This window comes from Echinococcus granulosus, assembly GCF_000524195.1.
Source record: "Echinococcus granulosus chromosome Unknown EG_S00106, whole genome shotgun sequence".
NCBI classification, from domain to species: domain Eukaryota; kingdom Metazoa; phylum Platyhelminthes; class Cestoda; order Cyclophyllidea; family Taeniidae; genus Echinococcus; species Echinococcus granulosus.
The window spans coordinates 214,204-236,827 of NW_020170486.1; the positions used below are offsets into that span (position 1 = coordinate 214,204).

General features: G+C 44.4%; 4 protein-coding genes across 4 annotated transcripts; 1 reads left to right on the plus strand and 3 right to left on the minus strand. All coding sequences in view use genetic code 11, as the record gives it.

The window, feature by feature from the left end:
- Nucleotides 1–7,893: 7,893 nt before the first annotated feature.
- Nucleotides 7,894–11,301, minus strand: EGR_08446 (Homeobox protein Dlx1a; the record flags this gene model as incomplete). Its single annotated transcript, XM_024497695.1, has 3 exons — nt 7,894–8,577; nt 10,498–10,661; nt 10,713–11,301. 3 exons carry the CDS (start codon nt 11,299–11,301, stop codon nt 7,894–7,896), a joined length of 1,437 nt encoding a protein of 478 aa, XP_024347914.1.
- A 3,301-nt stretch (nt 11,302–14,602) lies between these two features.
- Nucleotides 14,603–16,293, minus strand: EGR_08447 (DnaJ subfamily C member protein; the record flags this gene model as incomplete). The annotated part of the gene is made up of 6 exons (XM_024497696.1): nt 14,603–14,728; nt 14,806–15,067; nt 15,145–15,353; nt 15,420–15,581; nt 15,624–15,772; nt 16,200–16,293. 6 exons carry the CDS (start codon nt 16,291–16,293, stop codon nt 14,603–14,605), a joined length of 1,002 nt encoding a protein of 333 aa, XP_024347915.1.
- Nucleotides 16,294–16,898: 605 nt separating this feature from the next.
- On the plus strand, nt 16,899–19,537 carry EGR_08448 (RNA polymerase-associated protein RTF1; the record flags this gene model as incomplete). The annotated part of the gene is made up of 9 exons (XM_024497697.1): nt 16,899–16,952; nt 17,013–17,243; nt 17,278–17,485; nt 17,555–17,762; nt 17,844–18,015; nt 18,093–18,217; nt 18,387–18,609; nt 18,727–19,095; nt 19,160–19,537. The coding sequence occupies 9 exons, from the start codon at nt 16,899–16,901 to the stop codon at nt 19,535–19,537; spliced, it is 1,968 nt and encodes a 655-aa protein (XP_024347916.1).
- Nucleotides 19,538–19,818: 281 nt separating this feature from the next.
- Nucleotides 19,819–20,439, minus strand: EGR_08449 (28S ribosomal protein S24; the record flags this gene model as incomplete). The annotated part of the gene is made up of 2 exons (XM_024497698.1): nt 19,819–20,007; nt 20,047–20,439. 2 exons carry the CDS (start codon nt 20,437–20,439, stop codon nt 19,819–19,821), a joined length of 582 nt encoding a protein of 193 aa, XP_024347917.1.
- Nucleotides 20,440–22,624: the final 2,185 nt, after the last annotated feature.

Here is a 22,624-nt window from a genome sequence, read left to right on the forward strand (position 1 = left end):
ACACCAAGACAGCTTAAGGCCTCTCACCATACCACGCAATGGAACTGTGAAATCTTTTCTTGACACTGGGATGCGATAAATAGCTTTATGAAAGATTTTTTCTCCACAAGTAAACAACCCGGCTCTTGCCCCAGTCAGCTCACTTCTATTTCATACTCACATTCTCTCCTAACTATCCATTCTTGTGTGCATATCCATTTGGCATGACACTTGATAACGTTAGTGTGAATGGAAAAGGAGCAGCTCGACAAATAAGGAGGATGAGGTGAGGCACCAACTCCCATCATTTCACATGTCATTCATTATTATCTCAACGTGAAAATTTTTGTGCTTTTACTTTTTCTACTCCACTCTTTCTTCTGGATTACTTTTATCACCATTACCACCATCTTGAGAAGGGACCCGACCAGTCGCTTTGCCAGAGGCAAGAAGGTATTAATCCCATTGCAACTATTATTGTTGTTATTAATCTTTCACAAACAGGCAACCCAAGATCTCTAACAGTTCACAATACCACGCACACACACAAAGCAAGCACAATTTTGTGGAATAAAGAGGTGGGTGCCTAAATAGTGTGATGTAGGTGGTGAGTGGATTAGTTAAGGCGAACCTCTGACACGTATGTCTGTGCATACCTCTGACTGTCAAAACTAGTAACGCACACTCTGAAAGCAGTTGTCGTCAGTGCCATGGTGATTCATCACTAGAATCAAATTCTTGACAGCTTCTTCGCCTACGCTCTGCTGTCATAGTACACATTCCGTAAGTTCTATACAGACAAATCATATGACAAGCCGCTGTTTTGTCTTTATAACCGATTTCAACTTGAACCAAGAAGCAGGCAAGCTTACATCACAGGGATTCAACATGTTCAACCGACGCGGAATGGCAGTAGACTTGAAGGGAACAGGAAGGTAGTCAGCACAGGTCCTTTGAACGCCATAGGTGATTCATCTAACTCAAATCGTGCCTCAATGCTCAAGTTCCCTGTTTGCCGACACTGTAGGCTTGTTTCCTCTTATCTTTAGCAAGATTTGAACAGATACGCAAGATAAAACTGGCTTTGCATTGGAGCATGTGGTACAGGTGAAACACGTTGGCAACATTCACTCGCCTCCTGCATTACGTTTCAGCTTCCATTCTTTCATAACATCATAAGCCAGTGCGTTTACAAAGGCCAGTAATGTTTTCTACTGAATGACCAAAACTTTCGACGAGATGAGACAGACATTTCGATTTAAGGCAAAAGAGAAAGAACAGAGCAACTCGCAATTATTGCTGAAACAAGAATCAGTGGGACCGAATGAGCCTTGACCTCATAGCTCTACGTCCTCGGCGGCATGCTAAAGGTGGGAATGGCGGTGTGGAGGACAAAGGAATTGGAGCCACACCTCAAGACGCCTATACTTTGAAAGTACATGACAATAATGAGTAACAAATCGTCCGTGATTGCGTCAAATCCATGAACAGAGGAGATAGATAGGACGATCCTAAAGGCGAGAGATTAGGGCTTTGTAGGGGATCACTTGGGATTTCCTGGCTAGATTTGCGATAAGAAATGACATCTGTATTGTAATCCTCGTGAAGCAAGGTGAATAAACTGACAACAGGTTTGTACCAAACGATCCACTCGCTATCCACTTCCAACTGGACATATGACGCTTTCACAGCATTATTCACCTCATCTCCAAAGGTTCATGCCTCGTGTCTATGCAGAACAACCAACTCCACACCGTCAGCCAACTAACAACAACCCCGCTTAAAATCACTTTGCTCAATGTAACCTTACCTTCATCCTTTCTTCTTCTTCTTTTCTGACGAGGCGAAAGAAGACACAGTGAAAATTTGCCCTTGTGCTGCACTTCAGGATGGGAGGCAGAGAGTTGCTGCCTCATTCACAAACTTATCCCCGCCTTTTCTATTCCCCTGATGTATTTTATTCCCCTTCGTTGTTTATTACACAAGCTGATGAATCTGAAAGTTGCTCTTCCTACAACTGACTCCTTTATGCCCTGCTTCATCCCTATGGTAGGGGAGTAGACTAGCTACTTGTATTAAATAAGTAGAAACAAGATTAGGCGCAGCGTCTGAAGGATTTCCTAAATTTGAAGGAACATGCTACTTACTAAAGTAAAGTAGCATGAATGGTGCTACAATGGATCGAATTCAATGCTTAAGAGCAAAAGCATAAAACAAACAAGTAACGATGCCATTGCTACTTTTATTACGGACGCTGCAAGGTGCTGCTTTTTTACCTGTCAGCTGCTGCTTTCTTATTCTTAAACAAAGTGACTTCATGCAGTTTTCCTTCGGTGTTTCAATCCATGAATGCCTCGATTCACTTAACACATGTGTTCGTCGCTTGCTCTCTCACTCGGTCACTCGGTTAGTCGGTTGGGATATGTTTGGTCTGTCTCAACTTGACTCTCATTTTCACTTAAAATTGAATGTGCCCCTACTTGAGTTGTTTACCCTAAAACGGACAATTACTGTTGCCAATCCTTGCTCATCACCATCATTGCCATCATCAAATCTTTGCTCAAGCAGCAACTAGCTTCGTAATTTTATGCACCCATCAGGACGAATGCATACTGATGGAGTTAGGCTAGCAAGACGCGTAAAGAGGGTCTTTTTAACTGTCCAGAAAATGCGGAGCATGTTAGATGGATGGTTACCGGTGATCGTGAGGATGATGATGATGATGACGTAAAGATAGGTAGGCGGAAAAGATGGGACAATTATTCACATCTCCTAACACTTTAAATGAATAAGTTAATTCCATTACTGCCTTCGTAGTGGCAGCTGTGGTCAGTGCAGTGTCAAATGCGACATCACAGAGTCGTGTCTTATAAGGTGTTAGTTAATCAACTGAAAATCCCGTTAACTTAAAACACAACACCCCAAAACCCAACTTTATCTCCCTCCATTACTATGTCGTCCCACCAGATCACCAAATAAAAAAGACCTTACAACCGGAATTCAAGCAAGCATCACTGGAAGTGACTTATACATTAAAAGTGTCGCGGATCAAGTGGGTAGTGAGTAGCGACAGGTGAGTAGATCATTTTTTACTCAAGTATGATCAGTTGGTTCACTTCTCTTCGCAAATGCTGCGATACAGCTGCTGATTTCCCATCACATGGGCGTCTCTACGTCCGTTTGTCAACCAATTAATCAATCTATCTGTCAGCCCACTTGTCCATGGATCAAGCGGTGAATGAATCGTTGTGCGCTGCCTGTTTTATAACTCATAGGAGTGGTGTGAGGATGAAGTATCCTTACTTCCATCAAATAGAGCACGCAAGTACCTGGTGTCTGGGTCAGTGTTGATGCCAGCGTCTATGTTTGAACACTTGGCTTCACTCTCTCTGAAGTTGCCACGAGTTCGTCGATGCCCTCTTCTACCTCCGCCAGATTCGTAGCTTTGGCTAAAGCTGACGGAGTAGGAGGAGAAGTTGAGGATTTTTTACTGCCTCCTCATTAGGTCGCGGGATAATCCGCTCAATCACATATTTGGTAGAAATTGGTGGCTTGTCACCTAAGCAGTCTACTGGATCAAATAATTATTAAGCGCATTACCAGGGAATAAAAGGTTTGATCCTCTAAGAGCCTTCTCAATGCGAGGTGGTGGAGACGAGTGGTAGGAAATGGATGTTGACGCCGACATCAACGCTACTTCACCTCATTGCCTTGTTTGTAAGAACTCTCCACGTATACGAATTGAGTACAAAGGAGATAAAGTATAGCCACTAAAAATTTGGAGAAACGTGCTACTTAAAAAAGCCCAGAGGATAAAGAAGTTCGCTTTCATAGCTCGAAGGCCATTTTGCAGATAAGAAGCAAAAAATCACTGCATGTAGGCGCTGTCATAGTTACTTTCACGACGGTATGCCTTCATTATTGCTGGGGAAGAAAGGCTAAATTCCACAAGAGCGTGCAGTCTTACCAGTCCTCTACCTTTTGCCTCTGAAACAAGGCGATTTCATGCGTCGGTCAAACACGCATCCCCACTGTCTATCTCTGTTGTTTAAACACTGGGTTGTCTTGATTTTACTCAACAGCACACCACGTGCTCACTCACTCATCCTCTCGATCTCTTAGTCATTAAGTCGGTTGAAATTTGGTCTATTGATATAAGGCTAGGCGTCTTGTTGTTGCAGGCTAGCGCGATACGGGAGAACGATCTGTAATAACGTGCTTGAAGAAAGGAAGCATAATGGATGGACTGCTGATGATGTTTGTGATGATGGCGTGTAGACGCAGGACCAACCAAGATGAGTCAAGTCTTCAAATCGCATACTGCATTAAAAACATGTGAAATTCATTTTTGCCTTATTAATGGCAGCTGTAGTCAGCATCTTGTCAAATGTGATATCAGCCAGTCATGACTCAACAGTAAGTAGGAGGCCATTTAGAGAGGACCAGAATTTTTTTTTTTTTAAAAAAAAAGGCAGTGTTACGACACCCACAAGGGGCTTGATCAATTGAAAAGCCCGTGTCTGCAAACCATGACCTCCCAACCTCCAACTCCCCTCCCCCTACCTTCTTTACGTTGTCCTGCGCTCGCACCTCGTGACTCAAACAATAACGCTGACAACTTAAGCCTACCAGGCCATTATGTGGAAAAGCCATTAAAAAATGAAATCCGGGCACAAGAAACTGGAAGTGTAGACGTTTAAGGGTGGAGTAGATGGCGCTTTATAAGTGACAAGTGTCAAGTGGGTAGCTGACAATTAGTTGACCTTTTGGTGCTCCCCTATTGTCAGTTCATTCGCTTCGCTCTTCACAAGAGCCGCAAAACAGTTGCTATTTCTTAGCACAAGTCTCACCGTCTGTTTGTCAGACTATCAGTCGAGCACTCAATGGGTCAGGCAGTAAAGAAAGTACTGCATGCTACCTGGCTTATAATCTACGTGGGTTGTATTAAAACCAATTTGACAGGTTTCTATTTACCATCCATCAGCTCACCCTCGTGATTCTCCTCGAGCCGACTCAACGCTCCCCCTCCTTCTCTCTAAACTCTTTCCCATCTGCTAACATTGGGTTGAATTGTTTTGCCTTGGCATCTCTTAACTCAAAAATATGTCAGTCTATAGTGAGATGCTTGTGCACAAATCTCCAGACTAAGCAGACATCAGTCAACTCCACCAAAAGGAGTGAGAGGCAAGCTTCAATCCTGTGATCTCTACCTGCCCCCACAAAACTTTGTTTATTTGTAAGGCTCCGACGACTCCTCTAAATAACTACCATGTTTAAAAAATCACATAACTGGAGGTTGAAGTGCACAATTAAATAAAACCACATTACTTGTTGCGTCTACATTGATGCTCTCTTCCCGCTTGGGTTAAAGTGATGGAGCAAAGAAGGCGCAGGGTGGGGGGCGGTGGTGGAGGAGGAAGAAAATCAGCGTTAGTCTTTTCCTTAAGGTGTCAGTGACCCCTGATCAGTCAGAACGCCGGGGTAATTTGACAGCATGTCATCTAAACAATCCATTCAGTCAAGCAATAGATAACCGTGTTAACAAGGGAGAGACTAGCATGACCCTTTGAAGGACCTTCCGACCCTAGCTGGCGCCTATAACTTAGGTTCAATCAGTTACAGAATTGCATTTATTTAGACTCTGTTTTATGATGCAAATGGTTGTGGAACTTCGGTATAAAAGTGGCCTGGCGATATGAAGAAGGCAGTGAGATGTTCAAAAAAGATGCCATTCCTCGCCCAATGATGGCAAGTTAGCAGCTTTGAAAGTTTCTCGTCACAGATTTTGAAGAGGAAGAGGAGGAGGAGGAGGGGGAGGAGGAGGAGGAGGAGAAAGTGGAGAGGGCAGTAGGTGATTGTAGAATCACGTGGTACACAACACCAAATAGGCGGGATATTGCTTCGCCATGTGGTGAACAAGGGAGCGACTGCAGAGAGAGTGGAGACGAGATAGGGAAAAAGGCGTGGTTGCAATGGCGAATGGTAAGTTGGAGGCTTCAATAGACCCTGTCAACTTGCTCATCCCCAATAGTCCATGCTTCGCGATTGCTAGACACAACAACCTACCCCAAAACCACCGCCATGCTTCACGTCTTCCTACTAGACCCCACTCCACACGACTGAAAGGTGTACAAGGAACGGTTTCTCCTCCCTTCTCCTCCCTTGTTTGTCTCCTTCTATGACGTGTGAGTGAGTAACCTGCTATTTCAAGTACCGGTTAGGTCTACATCCTCACTCTCAACCTTACGAAGTGTTCACATGCCCCGATTCACTCAACACACCACGTGTTCACTCTCTTGGTCGTTTAGACGGCCAGTCGGTGGAACTTCGGTCTGACTCTTCTTCATTCTAGCTCATTGTCATCAACTACCTTACCATACGCATCAACTTCTCCACTCATCAATCCACCCATTGCCCATCAGGACGGATGTGTACTTGCTTGGCTTCTTCTAGTGGTAGACGGTCTTTTTAACTCACCTGAAGAAGGGGATCACGGTGGATGGATGCCTAATGATGTGTAGACAAGTGAAATTTTATTACCACCTTTTCAGAGGTAGCTGTAGTCAGTTTCGCGTCAAGTGTGACGTAAGAAATGTCATGACCCATCAACCAGATGGTCATGTGTCGAGGAACAGATTTTCTCCAAAAAACCTCTGTAAGGACTAACGCTTTGGTTTTGATTAAATAAAAATCGCACAACTTAAAACCACGGCTCCCCAAACCTGCCGCCTCTTCACCTTGCCTAGGCAGTTCTCCGCTTGTATCTGGTGACTCAGACATTGGGGAAAAAGCATGCCGTCAACTTGAGCCAAACAGGTCATCAATTGAAATAGTCATACAAATGACAGTTGGGCCCGCAAAACATGAAGAGTAAATCTCTGAGAATGAAGTGTCTTGTGCATTTAAAGTGTCAGGGATCAAGTGCGTTGGGGGTAGTGGGTGGACGGTGTGGGCTAAACCATGGCCAGTCCACTCACTTCCATGTCCGACAGATTTAGAGCCTTGGATGGGAGAGACGAGGCAAAGGAAGATATCTCATATTTTGACAACATGTTGGCAAAGCGAGGAGGAGAGAGAAAATTTTAAATTATCAAGGTTTTTACGGGGATGATGCAGGAGGGAAAAAATCAGCGTTTCGCTCTGCCTTGGGGGCTCGGTAATCTTGGCGCAGTCACAGGTTTGGTACAATTTGACAACTTGTCACGCGGTCAATTCAATCGAACAATTGATTGGCCTTTTGAACAGGGGCAGTTGTGACCTTTCCAAGGGCATCCCGACGCTCAGTAAAACATGTAATTGGAGGTCAGTCGGTTGAAGAAATACGGATGAAGTGTATTTTACTCAAAGACACTTTCTCGATTAAAGGTTGAAAGCTGATTGTAGACTACTGGTTTTAAGTAATTCGGCAAAAGTGAAGATGGATGGATGGGTGCTCACTCAAACCGGGATTTTTTTCCCATATCTTATACCGCCTTAATTAAATAAATGAAATTTATTTCTCCCCGTCTAGGTGACTGCTCTTTTCAATGTCGTGTCAAATGTGACATTACAAAGTCGAGCCTCAGCATGTAGGGAGGTCATGTTTGGAAGGAACAATTTTTGTCGAAAAATCCCTATTCCGATACCACATTGGCTTTGACCTCACATCACACAAATGACGGTCGAATGCCCTCGATCCTCCCACACCCAGTGGCTTAAACAATCGGGTGGCAACTGCCTGTTGTCACCCACCATCGTCACTCTCGAAGGCCTTTACTTTTTATTTACGACACTTTGAAATAGGAAAAAAGGAGAAGAAAAGAAAGAAAACGCATGGAAGGCGCATTTTGTACTTTTTCTACTCTATGATGCAGGTGTACCGAGTAGTGTAAAAAATAGTCACGTCAACGTCAGGTCATTTTGTACAGAAGGTGACTAGTAGTCCGTCTCTGCTGCCTCTGTTTGACCTTGCCAAGTGGCACTGGTATAGGTGGTAGGATACTCATAGCCAATGGACATGTCCGTTGAGGCAATTTGGTTGTAAGCTGAATCACTGCCCGACCACTGCGTTGGATAGGATTGGGGATGTTGTTGTGATGGCGTTGAAGAACGATGTGTGCAACCATAGAGGTTCATCATCGGGTGCGAGGCCAGGGGTTGTGCTTGAACTCCTCGAGTTGAGGGCTCCCATGAGGAGGTCGGTGGCACATTTGGGCTGGCCTCCTGTCTCATGCCCACTGTATTACCTGGCTGCCATTCAAAGCTACCTCTCAGTAATGCGGGATCTTGATTTGTCATGGAGGATTGAAAGTACCTCACACAACTAACTGGTAGGGCGCTATTCGAAGTGGAAGGAACCGGTGTTGACATGGTGTAAGAGGCAGCAGAATAAGTTATTGCCATTGTCTGGCTAGGATGGGATACAAGACGTTCAAATGATTGAGCCATATCTCCAACCTCAGTGCTCAATTCCACCAGATCTGGACTTGTTCGATCTGTGTGGCTCCAATTTGGAGTGGAGACCGGACAACTGCTGCCTTGGTGATTGCTAAATCCATTCATCGACTCTGTGCTGCTCGCTCTAGGCAGTGTAGACTGGGAATTCTGGTCGTCGCTTGTCTGAAAATAATGGAAACAAGTAATCACAATGTCTAGCCATTAAGAAGGTGAAATAATTGCCCCTAGGGGTAGGCAGGTAACTACTAGAGCATGAAAGTCTCTTTTTCCCCTTTTTCACTCCTGTAAAATCCCCTCTCCTCCCCTCCCCTCCCCTCCGGGACTCCACCTAGGAGGCACTTACCGTTTCTGTCCGAGACTCCTCGAGATTGTTAGAGCTACCATCGGAGTTGTCGGTGATTTGGACACCACGTTTCTTTAACTTCGAGCGACGATTTTGGAACCAGATTTTGACCTTGTGAAGTGAAAATAACAGCCGGATAAATAAGGACTTTGAAAAAAATGACTGTGTATGTGTGAAATGCTTGGTAGACGGGTCGTGTGTTTTTTTTTGTGACCACAGGCATGCATAGAAGCGTAAGGAAGATCAAAGACACATAGGGCTTTCGTATATTCACACACACAGAGAGAGGGAGAGGGAGGAAGAGGTAGAGAGACAGACGTGTTCCACCACCGCCACCACCACCTCTCTCCTCTTCTTTTAAACCATATTTTGGAGCATAAATTATCCACCTCAATCCCCTTTGGCGTAGTCAATAGAGAGGAAGGGCGTTCCTGTCTCACTGTTTGCCTTCTCCTTTCTAGACTGACAAATTTTAGTGGATATTGGGCAAGAAAAAGCACACAAGTTTTGAGGAAATGGTAAAGCTAGCCCATGGCTAAGGGCTTTTGGGTTTGGCGGTGGTGGTTGTGGTGATGATGGGAAAAGAATGTTCGCCTCCTCCTCCTCCTCCTCCGCCGCCGCCACCACCACGTCCTTCTCCTCCTTCAAATTCCTCCTCTCCACCCTCATGAAGATGCGCACAAGCAGAAGAAGAAAGATAATTACAGGCCTGGAACAGGTGAGTGCGTAAAATGTCCGTCCCATCGTAGGCCAAGCCTTAACCACGCACACACACACACACACACACACACACAACACACCCTTATCCACCCTCCTCTGCTAGCCTTGCGCTTTTGTTCAGAAGGCAGTCCAAAGGGTGGATGGAGTGGGAAATTTCACGTACTCTTCAAGACGTTTACGGCCTCAGTAATTATATACACGGAGAAGAAAAGCGGAGAACTAGGAGGGGCAACGGTGTAAAATGACTAACCACAAATCAGGTGCAAATTGTCCAAAAGTTAAGCCTATTTACTTAATCCTTTGTCATAACTAGGCCCTCTCTCTCTCTCTCTCTCTCCGTCATGAAGCATAGTTGTGGAGGTGCACAAATAAGAATACCCATCACAACCTACTCATGAGGAGGAGGAGGAGGAGGTGAAGGAGAAAACTGCGAGAAAGGGAGGAGGAGATGGACAGAAAAAATGATTATTTATACAGGATTATAGTACCATAGCTATGTAATTAGAGGTTTTGAGGAGAGAAATTCACATTTTTACGGCTATCACCTGATTGGTCGGTTTTGTTTTTTGTCAGTCAAGTGGGTACCCACCCACTATCCCCCTCTTCTCCGGTTATCGATATTTCCGCCGGTCGTGTTGGCAATGCATTATTTTTCCCCGGGTCCCCGCAAAAAAAGTGAAATTATTAAAGCAGAGGAGGAGATAATTAAACAGGTAAAGAGGTAAGCCTCTTACATTTGCTCTGTGAAGAGCCTATCAATCATTGTCACGTGTTTGCCTCTATTTACTTCGTTTTCTCTCCCTTTTTTTGCCTTCGCTTTGGCCTTCTCAGATCAACTCAACTAATGATTGTCAAAAAAAAGGACAAGAAGAAAATTCGTCTGACAGCTAAGTCGATATTAAATTTACAGGAGGGGTCCCATGACCTCTCCAGTTTGTCGCCATGGCAATAGAAATAAGAGAGTTGGAGAGGGGAATTTGGTTTCTTTTTTTCAAAAAAAGGGGAGCAAAAAATATTACCTGAGTCTGTGTTAAGCCCAAATCACTGGCGAGTTGAGCCCGCTCCGAGAGATTGAGGTACTTGGACTTGGTGAATCGGCTATTCAAACGTTCCAATTGTGCTGGGGTATAAATAGTTCGAGGTTTTCGCGGTTTTCGCCGATTCCCCAATCCACGATTGGCCTCTGTGATAGAAGGAGGCAGTAATTATGGCCTACGATTAGGTAGAGACGTACCATGTCCACCGCCGACCCCGCCTCCCCCTCCTCCCGAATCGGTCATGGTACCTGTGGTGGATGCAGCCAGGGTGTAGTCATTCGGACTAGTGGAGAGACTACTTATCACCGTTGTTGGGGTGACAGCATCGTGGGTCAAATTTATCCCTCCGTGGTAGGTGGAATGCTGAAGTAATTCTTCCTGAGACAGGGGAGATGTGGAACCTCTTGTATCCTGTACCGGGGTTAAAATATACCGCGTGCGGACATCATCTGGGTAGGTATGACTACTACCGTAGTATATCGAATTGTAAGGCGTATGCAAGGCGCCGTTATGAGAGATCGGTAGATGTTGTTGAGATGATCCTACACCCTCATAACCGGATGTGGTTATTGCCGTGGGGACGTACGGTGGGTAGACATCAAATAATGCCGGGTTCCCGTTAATGCCGTTCGGGTGACTGGTGTATTGACCGACAAATGGGGGAACACGTTCCGAGGGTGTAAAAACGTTATCAGATGGGGGTAAAGTCATCTCCTCGAGAAAGTTCTGTGCAGGTGTACCGGAGAAGTCATTATTCTCCTCACCTATCGGTGATGTGTTTGACATGTTGGGTAAGATATCCGGCAGATTGAAATGTCCATTTGAAGTTGCTGATCCATCCACACAGGGCTGGTGGAGGCTACCTGTCCTCTCGTCGGCCATGAGTGAGACCTCTGCTATAGATTTGCCACTTAACGTCTTCTGTTGCGTTATGTGATGGTGAAACTGGTCTCAGTTGATAATATAACCAACTTGCGGGGGTGTGTGTGTGTCACACCGATGATATGTCAGTACTCTGCCAAAATGCTCCAATCAGATTAGCACTCAACAGCCGGCCGACTCCAGCTTGTCAATGATTGGCGGAAATTTTTGACGATTTTGTCCACAGCCCCTCACGCCAATCCCTTTACACGATGGAAAGGCATTCCCTTTGACATCCTAATAACTAGGCATTAGAGAAAGCGTAATTGAGTAATTGCCAACTTATTTTCCTTTTCTTTGTTTAAAGTGTACTCAAGACGGTAGCACCAAAGATGACAATTTCCTAGATTTTAACTGAAAAATAGTACATATAAGTAATTTTTAAAAGGAAAAATTGCAGCTAAGGAATATGTCCTTTATTCCAACAAAAAGATGACTATATTGCTTAGGCAAAAGGAAGCCATTTGGGAGAGTAGAGTCTGGGTGAAAGACGAGGTGTGCAGTGTACCTCACGTCACTTTCCATCTGTGCAAAATTTTAACCTGCGACCATCTGGTGGGTAGTTTAGGCCTCACGTGTGCACCAAGCCCCACACCCACCCCCTGCCCGGTCCTTAATCAAAGCACATAAAAACTAGCCAAATACAATTTTGCTTAGGCCCTAACACCCCCGCCTCGCCTCGCCCCTCTCCCCATTAGCCCACTTCCTCCCTCCTCTTTCTTCGTCATGAGCCCTAACATATACTGTTTGTAGGTCCAACTCACGCCCGTAGGCAGTGCAGCATCTGCCGGCCTGAAATAATGCCACTCTGCGATGCTTTCCACCATCTTCTGGGTGGGAGGCGGAGGAGGAGGGTGGGAATGCGCCTTGCTTTGCTTTCACGGTGCTAACTCGCCTCGATTTAACAATGCAGGCCAACTTGTCCTCCCAGTCTGGGAGGTGGGGTAAGGAGAGAGGGGAGGGACAGAACGACACCCTCTCGGGTAGATATATTACGTTTATGGCGACAATAATTACCAACTTCCGGTGTATAAGCGCTTAACACATATAACAAAATCTAGTGTAATTAATTCAATGAAACAAATTATTATTTCAAAAGGAAAGACAAGAATGAAAGAAGGCGATGATGATCAACTTCTCCACCAAGAAAGGAGTAAGTTAGTTGCCCACCTAATTGTTTCCTTCTGGTCTCTAATTACCTCACACATGCAGCAGCTCTAAGGCGTCAAAGACATCTTCAATCTGTCGACGCAAAAGGGAGGGAAGGAGGGAGGAGGGGAAAAAAGAAATGCACCCTGATGCCTTTTCTTCCTCTTTTGAGGAGGCGAGACCCCTTCCAAATTTCCCGGTCTCCTCTATGAGGCAAACAGAAGTAAGGAGTTAGAAGGCATCGCCTACTGAGTGTTTAAGTTATGCCAAGTAACAATGTTGGGGAAGAATAAAAGCATCACAATTCCTTCTTCCTCTTGCTCCTTCTCATCAATCAAAGAGTAGGTGAAATTTGTCCGCAGGTTCAAATTTCTTAATATTTTGCGAGGTTCTTTTGACAGGTGAACTAGTGTTAGTAGGGAGGAGATCAGACTGCTTGTCATTTCATTGTCTTTACGTAGTCTCAAGACTAAACAATTTTGGAGGTCTTGGAGACTAACTAACTAAATGACACTCACGTTTTGGGTGAGAATGTCCACAAACGGTAGTGGTAGATGCCGAGATTAGGAAGGACAAAAGGTGGTTTCTAAGCTGAGCCTCTTGTTTGGCGCCTAAACGGATTTGAGAACAAGCGAAGTGGATGAGAGAGGGTGAGAGAGGGAGGGACGGAGGGAGGGTGTGGAGAAGTGGCTGGCTGGAACGGGGAAAGACAGGATGGGGACGGTGGTCACGAGGGCCGCCTTCTTGCTTCAGCCAGGCCGCCGATGTTTGGGGGGAGGAGGGGAGGGAAGTGGGACAGTGAGGCTGACATACGCCCGTAACATTCACATAATTATAGGTTATACGGCTGATTCAGACTGACGTGATCTATGGGGACTTGGACAAATTTCGTCTTTTATTTCCACTTTTTTTAAAATTAATAAATCGGCCAAGTTACCAATCAAACAAGTCCATATCGAAAATCGGAGTTCTACCGATAAGGGGCAAAGTGAGGGGAAGTAATCTAGTAACCGCAAGATTTTGGAGATCCAATTAGCCTAACATCAAACCCTTGAGATGGTGCCAGTCAAACTAAGGCAATCTGCCTCAGAAACGCTGAGTAGAGAAAAGGGAAGGAATGTAGATAAGACTTTTGTCATTTAACCATTAAAAGGTGGTCAAACGTTGCCTATCTGTGTTTCGAGGCCTCGAGGTTTATTCGAGGAGTAGTTCATTCTAGAAGGACCTTTTATACCCCAGATATAATTGCTCACTGGGAACAGATGTAACTATTCGCCGCTACAGCAAACATAATTGCTCTCCTCCGTCTATGAGGCAGGTTTGAGAGTGGGGATGGGGGGAGAGGCTTCCAAAATTTCGGTGCTAGCAGTAGCAGCAACAATACCAGTATTCGTACAGGGTGGGGGGCAGTGGGAGATCGGGAGGAGGGAATGGTATTCTAGAACGGGGAAGCAATTATGATGCCTTTCTCAAATACCCACCCCACCTTCAATGTCGACACAGCGTGGGGAACAACTCGCTCCCCACCCCTCCTCTTCTCTCAGCGTTCCCATCTCTCAATGCCTGAAAACGAGAGGAAACTATGTAAGTAAATCAAATTAGTGCGTGCCAATGAGCATAGCGACCAGCAGTACTTACCGGCTTATTGACAACGGCAACACGCTCGAATTCCCCTCCAGGAACGCCAACATCTTAAAATCACTTCATCACCAAACAAAGGCTTATTGGCGAGATACAGAGACTGTGGAGATTCTCAAAACGATGAGAATGTTTTTAGATACGCGATCTCCAAAAAGGGGCACAAACCACTAACACACGTGGAGGAGGAGCCATACTATGCCCTAAACCTATTAAATATTTTTTTTGGAAAAATGTAACCACAGCAATTGTTCCATAGAAAAATCTACTATTACTGGTAAAAATGCGAGGTTACAAAAAAAGGAAATAAACTGGGAAGTGCAAAAAGGGAACCGACTAAATGAAAGTTGTTGATTGAGGCTTTTCTCCTTAAAAAGTGTTAAGAATCATCAGGATTTGTAACTGTTGGTGGTCCATAGCGTTTCACATATCGTCGATAGCGTTTCTGATTGGTATCCTCTGAGGCACGAACTCGTATTTCCTCCTCCATGACCTCCCTGTAGGCCTTTAGACAAAATAAAGGTGGTTACAAATCGACCTACTTATACAATTTAAGTCGACAATTAGAGATTTCGTAGATACCTTGAAATTTTCACGCCTCCATAATTCCAAATGATTGTAATAAGCTCTACTTCCCTCGTCCAGACTATCCCACCGTGACTGATTGTAGCCGAGTCGCCGTCGTGTCAGATATTCCTTCTCCTCGGGTCCGTAGGGACGTCGAAGAATCGTAAAGAGAACAATCCACCGCAAAGCCCACCAACAAAAGCGTAAAATGTGGTAAGGCAAAATGACCAGTTGAACAACAAGGGTATTGCGGATACTGGGCGGCCCACAATCACCTCTGTAGGTGAAACCGGAATAAAGTCAATTCAATGCCGATAAAGGGGGGAGAGAAAAAGGCGTGATGAAATCCATTACCGAAGTTCGAAGTTCTCAGCAATTACAGAACGAATCACTGCTTCCTCATAAGCCTTTATCTCGTCCTTGGTAAGCCGACGTCCCACCTTTTGTTTAGCAATTTGAAAGCGTTTTTCAGCATTGGCCAACTCCTTTGCCTTGGTGCGATATTTTGGATCCCGAACGAGAAATGCGAGAGCCTGATTGTGTTTTGTTTTTTGACTAATGTACTAAAAATAAATTATTCGTGCATATATCTTGATCTTCATAGTTCACATATAAAGGGAAGCACTCACTTGAATCGCAGACAAAATAAATATGGTGGACAGGCAAACCAGTCGAACATCGATTTTGGGAGAGTACCTTCGTTTATAATAGCGATAGTAATGATAGTACATTTCAGTGGGATGGTCTAGCATGTACTCATATTCCTGCCTTTGTTCTGGATCGCGTAAAATCTGCAGTTAAAAGCATGTAGAAAGAAGTTATGGGGAACACACCTCATAGGCTGTTGCAATCAGACGAAATGTCTCTTCGGCTCTGACCTTTTCCCCAGTAGTTTTCTGCCTGTCTGGATGAAATTCCTTCGCAAGGCTGCGATATGCTCGCTGAACGGTGACAGTGTCGGCATCACGACTAACTCTCAATACTGAAAGTTCAGCGGAAGGTGATGTTATGACACAGGTTGAATAAAAGGGTACATAAAAAGCTTAAAAAATGAATACAACACAAAATTCATATTAAACGACGAGGATTCTAATGCATAAAAAGAGCTGAGAACAAGGCTAATAGCATAGCGAATTGGAACAAAAAACAAAGTCAAATTAAATGCTGTCAGGTCAATTAGGAGAATGCCAAGATGTGTAGCAGCATGCACGTCCATTAAAATCAACTAAGCACGCAAATTCATTTCAAGAGCAAATTCAAGTTTTTAGTGCCTATTAAATCTAGCCTTAAAAACCTGTTATAGATCCAATGCCTATCGTTTAAGTCGTTAAAAGGAGCAAGAAAAACAAAGGCATTAATGAAAAGTGCAAACGTACAATATTACACAAAGAAAACCATCACAAACCTACCATCGAAACACGACTGTTCACCGCAGTAAATCCCCACTAACTGTCCATCAGTTAAATAAACGAGAAGCAGAGTCAATATCTGAGTACGCAACATACAGGTTAAAGAAGGCACCTAGGCTAGCTCTCTGTGTTGACGTAGATTATTTTAAATGAAGAGTAGATAAGATATTTGAGCAATCCTGCATTGTGCTAGCAAGCGCTCTATTACTACAGTAAATGATGGGTCCAGCATCAGTGAGTAGCCATATTTAGCATGTGAGAAGAAAGTAGAAAATATTAACGCCCAAAAAGTGCCGTATATTTGCAGACTCTTCTAAGGCAAAACTAAAGTATTATCAGTTGCACCGTTTAGTTGGAACACATATTCCGGAAAAACAGCAACACCAGATAACCAAAAAAACGCACAGAAATCATGGACAGGGACCTTAACAAACGATGCCAAAACTAAAACTCGCGGAGATTAAAATACTAGAAACCTTTCATCCGAAAGTTACTTCCAGATAAGCCTAAACATTTTCTAGTCCAAAATCTCGATTTGACGCGCGGAACTGCAAGAATGCGCGAAACCCATTTGCTGAAACAGTAAATTGCAATGTAACCACCAAACCTAGGACTGGGCAAACCTCTAACCCATCCAGTTTTGGGACCCCCCAAGTTTGTTTGAATTAGTCGGCTTCCAAGCGGGGAGTTCAGTCCGAGATGTCGTCTCTTAAGCATATGGTGTCTTCAACTGATTCCTCTGATGGTGATGCGGTAATGCTTGTTCTAACTAAGTTCTGGTGTTTTCCGTTTCATGTGTTCAATCCCGTTTAGTGGGCGTCCTCAAGGAAAAGTTCCAAAAAGAAGAGACCTCGACTTGAACATCGCTCGAGTGATCCAGAAGAGGGTGAAATCCCCAGTGATGCGTTTGACGACGACGAAGATGATGGATTAGACGATGACTTATATGGTGGTGAAGAGGACAAGCAACGTTTACTGAAAATGAGTGAGAAAGAAAGGGAGGAAGAGCTTTACCGCAGGAGCGAGCGCCGTGAGGCGATGAAGGTTTGAGTTAATTCTCTTTCCAACGCCATCCCAGATCCGAAGAGATGTAAAAAAAAGGCTGAAGGAGAAAAAAGAAAGGGAAAAAGCTGAACGCGCTAATAGGGAACGTTCGGGGGAATCACCAAAGGACAAATTATTGAAACCAATTAAGAAGAGTTCTGCTTACGCCAACGTGTACAGTTCGGATAGTGATCAAGGAAGCAGTTCGGAGGATGAATCGACCAAAGGCGGTCTGCGGGACCGTAAACTTACCCTGGCCATGCAAAAGGCACCCAGTTTTCTTTGAGTCCTTAATGTTTTTATACAGGAAGGGCGGTCTAAACGACTGCAAGAACTTGCCGACCGTCGAAAAGAGATTAAAAGCAAAAAGGAAACTCTTTACTCCGCTTCTGATGATGAACGAGTGGAATCTCATTCTCAACCCAAACATCATTCCCGAAGAGGTGTTTATTCAAGTTCGTCGTCGGATTCTGATTCTAGTCGCTCCATGATTGGACAGTCTGTTCAAAAACGACGAAGGTAAAGAATGCTTTTTAAGTCCCTTTTTACTAACCCCACTTCTTAAATCCTCACTATTCAGACTTGTGTTTTCTTTCATAGTACTTCCAGTTATTCCCGGTCATCCTCAACTCCATCAAGTGACTCCAGTGACGACGATCGGGGTCGTAGTCGTTCACCGGAGGTTGAATACATAACAACGCTTGAGCAACTCTCCAAAATCAGGCTTTCACGATTTAAATTGGAAAAATGGGTTCACATGCCCTTCTTCGATGTATGACCTCTTTCATTCCTGCCTTCAGGCACATTCACATGCTTCGTCTATTTAGTGGCTGTTCTTTTCACTTTTAGAACCTGGTAAAAGGGTGTTTTGTGCGGATTCACATTGGTCAGTGTAGAAACGTCCCTGTCTATCGGTGTGGAGAAATCATTGACGTGAAAGAGATGGCAAAACCATATGACCTGGGCAAAACAAGGTAATAATGCGTCACTTACCGCTCTTATTGAATGCCAAACCCCGATTAATGCTCTGCTTTTCACAGACTGGGGCTTTCTAAGTACCAAATGGGTTGGATTGTCTTCAAAAAGATGCTCCAGTTTGATAAGGCAGGCTTTTAGACTTATTCCTATTTTCGCTCCTTTTAGGACAAATAAAGGTATCGTCATCCGACTGGGCAAGGATCAGCATACGTTCCGTTTGATGTTTGTGTCTAATTCGGAATTTTTGCCGGTGGAATTTGAGAGTTGGAAAAAGTACTCCAATCAGGCTGGCATAAAGCCACCCACAACTTCATTCATTGCACAAAAAACCGCTGAAATCCACAAGTACCTGACCAATCCCATCAGCGATGAGCGCGTTGTTGAACAGGTGAGCACCTTTTGTAAGATCCCTTCTGGTTGCATTCGGGCAAGCCTTTCATGTCCAGTTATCGGTAAAGATTCCGTATTTGGGCAATTACAGGACTATAATGTTTAATGCTTTTAGATTATTCAATCCAAGCGGCGTTTCCAAAAAGTTCCCATTAATTTTGCCTTAAAGAAGGCAGAATTGCTAAAACAGCGCGAATTAGCAAACGAAAGTAACGACACGGAAACCACACGTCGGATTGACATGGAGCTGGATGAACTGGAGACCCAAGCCGAGCGAATTGAACGGCGCCGGACCATTGGATTTAAGGCTATTTCGTCTATCAACCAACGAAACCGTGCTCTATCCTTAAAACAGGCCGAGGAGGCCATCCTAAAGGAAGCTAAGGAGACTGCGGAATCGCATGAGGTTGATCCGTTCACGCGAATCCAATCGAAACCCGTGATTGCTACAAAGAGCTATCTAGAACGTCTGAGAAACATGAGAGTATGTCCCTGGGCACGTATAAGTGACTTAATTCCTTTCTCTAGTGGTATTTTATTCCTTCTAGAACGGAATACTTGACGAAAATGCTGGTGATGAGAAGGATGGTACCGGAGCAAAAGGGGAATCTGAATCCGGATCACAACTGGATGCAAATAAGGCGGACAAACCGTCAAAATTTACTGCACAACCACCAAAACCACCAGAAGAGTCGTTACACGATATACACGACTTCGAGATTGACATCAATGTGGAGTTGAATGAGAACAGTAACAGGCCAAGTCTTGAAGCTCATGACTCGGGGGTGCGTCGGCCCGTAACAACCCCCATTGTGCCTATACATGGGTCGACGACAGGTAGCAACGCCGACCAAACAAATAGTGACAAACCCCACCGTCGCTTCCTCAACCTTCAAGAGTACAAGAGGCGCCGAGGGCTTATATGAGATTGATGTTTCTATCTGTACATAGTTTATAAACGACCTATTGACGTTTCATGATACTTGGATATGCAGTCAAAGTCTCTCAATAAAAGTAATTTTATAAGCGGATAAATTGCTCCACTTGCTATTCGTCAGGACGTAACCGTGTACTTGGCGGGTGTGCGGTGCGCTGTACATATGCTATTAGAAAGTGGATTATCTTCTCCTCATCTACAACAAATTGGCCATAAGCACATGGTTCGTGTATTCACAGAGAAATAGGTCGGACTATCCACAAGGAGAGTCTAAATATAGCGAAATATGACATCCTTCGGGTTGAGAATCATTCTCGGTTCAATTTTTACAGGACAACGCAGGAGGTAAGATAGCATTTGCTCGCCATACCCAACGAGGAAATATATCTCGTTAGCAGAAAGACGACTCGACAAATTAAAACATATGTGCACCATATTAGCTTGTCGTCGAATTATTATCTACAGAAAGACGATGATGATAGAAAAGCAGCAAATTACTTCACTAAGTATATAGGTCGGAAAAGTTCCTCGGATGAACAATCGAATAAGAGAATCGTGCCAGGTTACAATACCAGTATAATGATCCTCATCATGAAGATTCGCCGTATTCCAAGAGTTCCAGGACTTAAGTACGCCAATCTGGTGAGGTTTCTTGGCCTGCTCATAGGTCAAAGGTTCTGACATGTTGCGAGTTCTACGGACCACACCAGATCTGGTGTTTTTTAGTAAATATGATGATGTGTGGATGGTTTGAGGGAATCGGAACTCTTCCGCACAACACCGGAACCTCACCAATGGAGCAAACATGGCAAAAGCCAAGAAACCCAAAGCCGATTGGTTACTGGCAATGGCCTCAAGTTTCACTGATGAAACAGCTCGTAAAAAAAACATTGGCCTATATTTCCCTTCTTAAATTGCAACTAAAGCTTATCTAAACATTTAAAATTATAAAATATATCATTTATAAAAAAAGATGGTTATAAAGGGGCTAGGCGGAATCTTCGTAATAAAAACATCAGCGAAAATTCTAACACTATTTTGCAGCAGTTCTTTTCCGAATTTGTTTTAGACAAAAATTCACTTTATGCAGTAACAGCTTTTAAGGGAATATTAACGTCATTATAATACGGTAGCGGTTTATCCCCTGGTACTAGTGCGGCGCCACTTTTGTACTTTGAATCATCCCCCTTGTACCTCGCTGAGTGGGCTGGCCTTTTGGACCATTCCAATAGCCCAGACACCTTCTCTGCGCTGAATATGTATTCTGCCCGAGTATTTTGTCTTCTTTCATCTTCAGGGAGTCTCGGGACGCTACACCATTACAGGACCATACTCGGGTTAGGAAGACAGTTATCATCCCGATAACCCTAGCTGACCATACAAAGGATGGAAAATGGATTGAATTCGTTGAATTCAATTGAATTCATTGAATTCATTCATTGAATTCGTTCGGTAAACATTCTTGCCATCACTTACCCAAAAAGATATTTAGCAAATGAATCAACACTGCTTTCCGCCATTTCTAATATTGCCTTCTTCGAGCTGAATGGCTGTCTGTATATTTGTAGCTTTCGGAGACTTCATTGAAAACGAAAGAAGCACTTTTACTCAGGCGGCCTCATATATTTTTGACATTCAAAAGGGACTAGGACTACTGGCATGACTCAAAGGCTAGCCCACCCGGTTGTAATGTAGCGTCCCGAGACTCCCTTAAGACGAAAGAAGACACAATACTCGGGCAGAATATATGCATTCAGCTCGGAGAAGGTGTCTGGGCTATTGGCATGGCCCAAAAGGCCAGCCCACCCAGCGAGGTACAAGTAGGCTAATTAAAAGTCCCAAAAGTGGCGCCTCACCAGTACCGAGGGATAAACCACTATCGTATTACATACCCTCCCTCCTCTTTTGAGCGTCGTCCCCGGCGCTCCCACAAGTCAACCTCCCGCGTCAGCCATTACAACGTAGTCGGTGCAGTAAAGAAACACCCACGAGCCGACCGTGCTAGTCACCAAATTAGTGCGCAACTGAGGGGATACTTGACCTCAACGTCGCTTACCCCTCTTGGCGGCTTGACTGGATCTAGGATTTCGTCCGGTTTAGGGATTTGATTCAGGAAGGGGAACTGCGCCGGCCATCATGCGTGTCCATAGATAGATGCAGGAACACTGGCCTAAAAGCAGATTTGAGTAAGGAATTACAAGATTTAAAACAGGTCCATGAGGGACGGTAGGGGAAATCCGTAACGGAACTTCCAGATGGTTCACGGCTAGTGTCGCTTCAGTTGTTAATAGCTTTTCTGCAGAACAGGGGACTGGGAGAGATGCCGAAGGTAGACGTCAACACCAGCCCTTCTGTTAGGGGTCATCACCATTCTCCCATCCGTAGCATATGTACTTCTTCCGTCCCACTAAGGCTTATCAGGCAGAAGTGGAAAATCAGGATACATGTCCTTTAAGATCGGGTTCGCTTTCCGCTGCCACCAATGTAGCGTCCCGAGACTCCCTTAAGACGAAAGAAGACACAACACTCGGGCAGAATATATATATATTTAGCACGGAGAAGGTGTCTGGGCTATTGGCATGGCCCAAAAGGCCAGCCCACCCAGCGAGGTACAAGGGGGCTAATTCGACGTACAAAAGTGGCGCCTCACCGGAACCGAGGGATAAACCACCATCGTATTACAGTAATTCAATGGCCAAGTCAAAGGAGGTTGTTTACCAAAACCAAACGTTAAAATACCAACCTATTACACGTGTATTAAGATAGATACATTTGTCAGGATTCGATTGTTAGCAAAGAGGTGGAGTTCAATGGGATCCTTTCCTCTTAGATCTACTTAAATTCGCTTATTTCATTAAAATGTTCTTCTTTTAGCAACTGAAATTATGCGGATTTACTGGTTGTAAAACATCGTGATTAATATGATCTCTGGTTTTTTAGTCTCCAATAAATTGCATTTTTGTCTCATAAGCGTTTCCTAAATTATTGACGTCGCTGTAATAGCCGAAGTAGAAGGGTACACAAAGGGAGCTTCCCAAAGTGAACTATCCGGCGTGTCGCGATGATATTAGCCTCA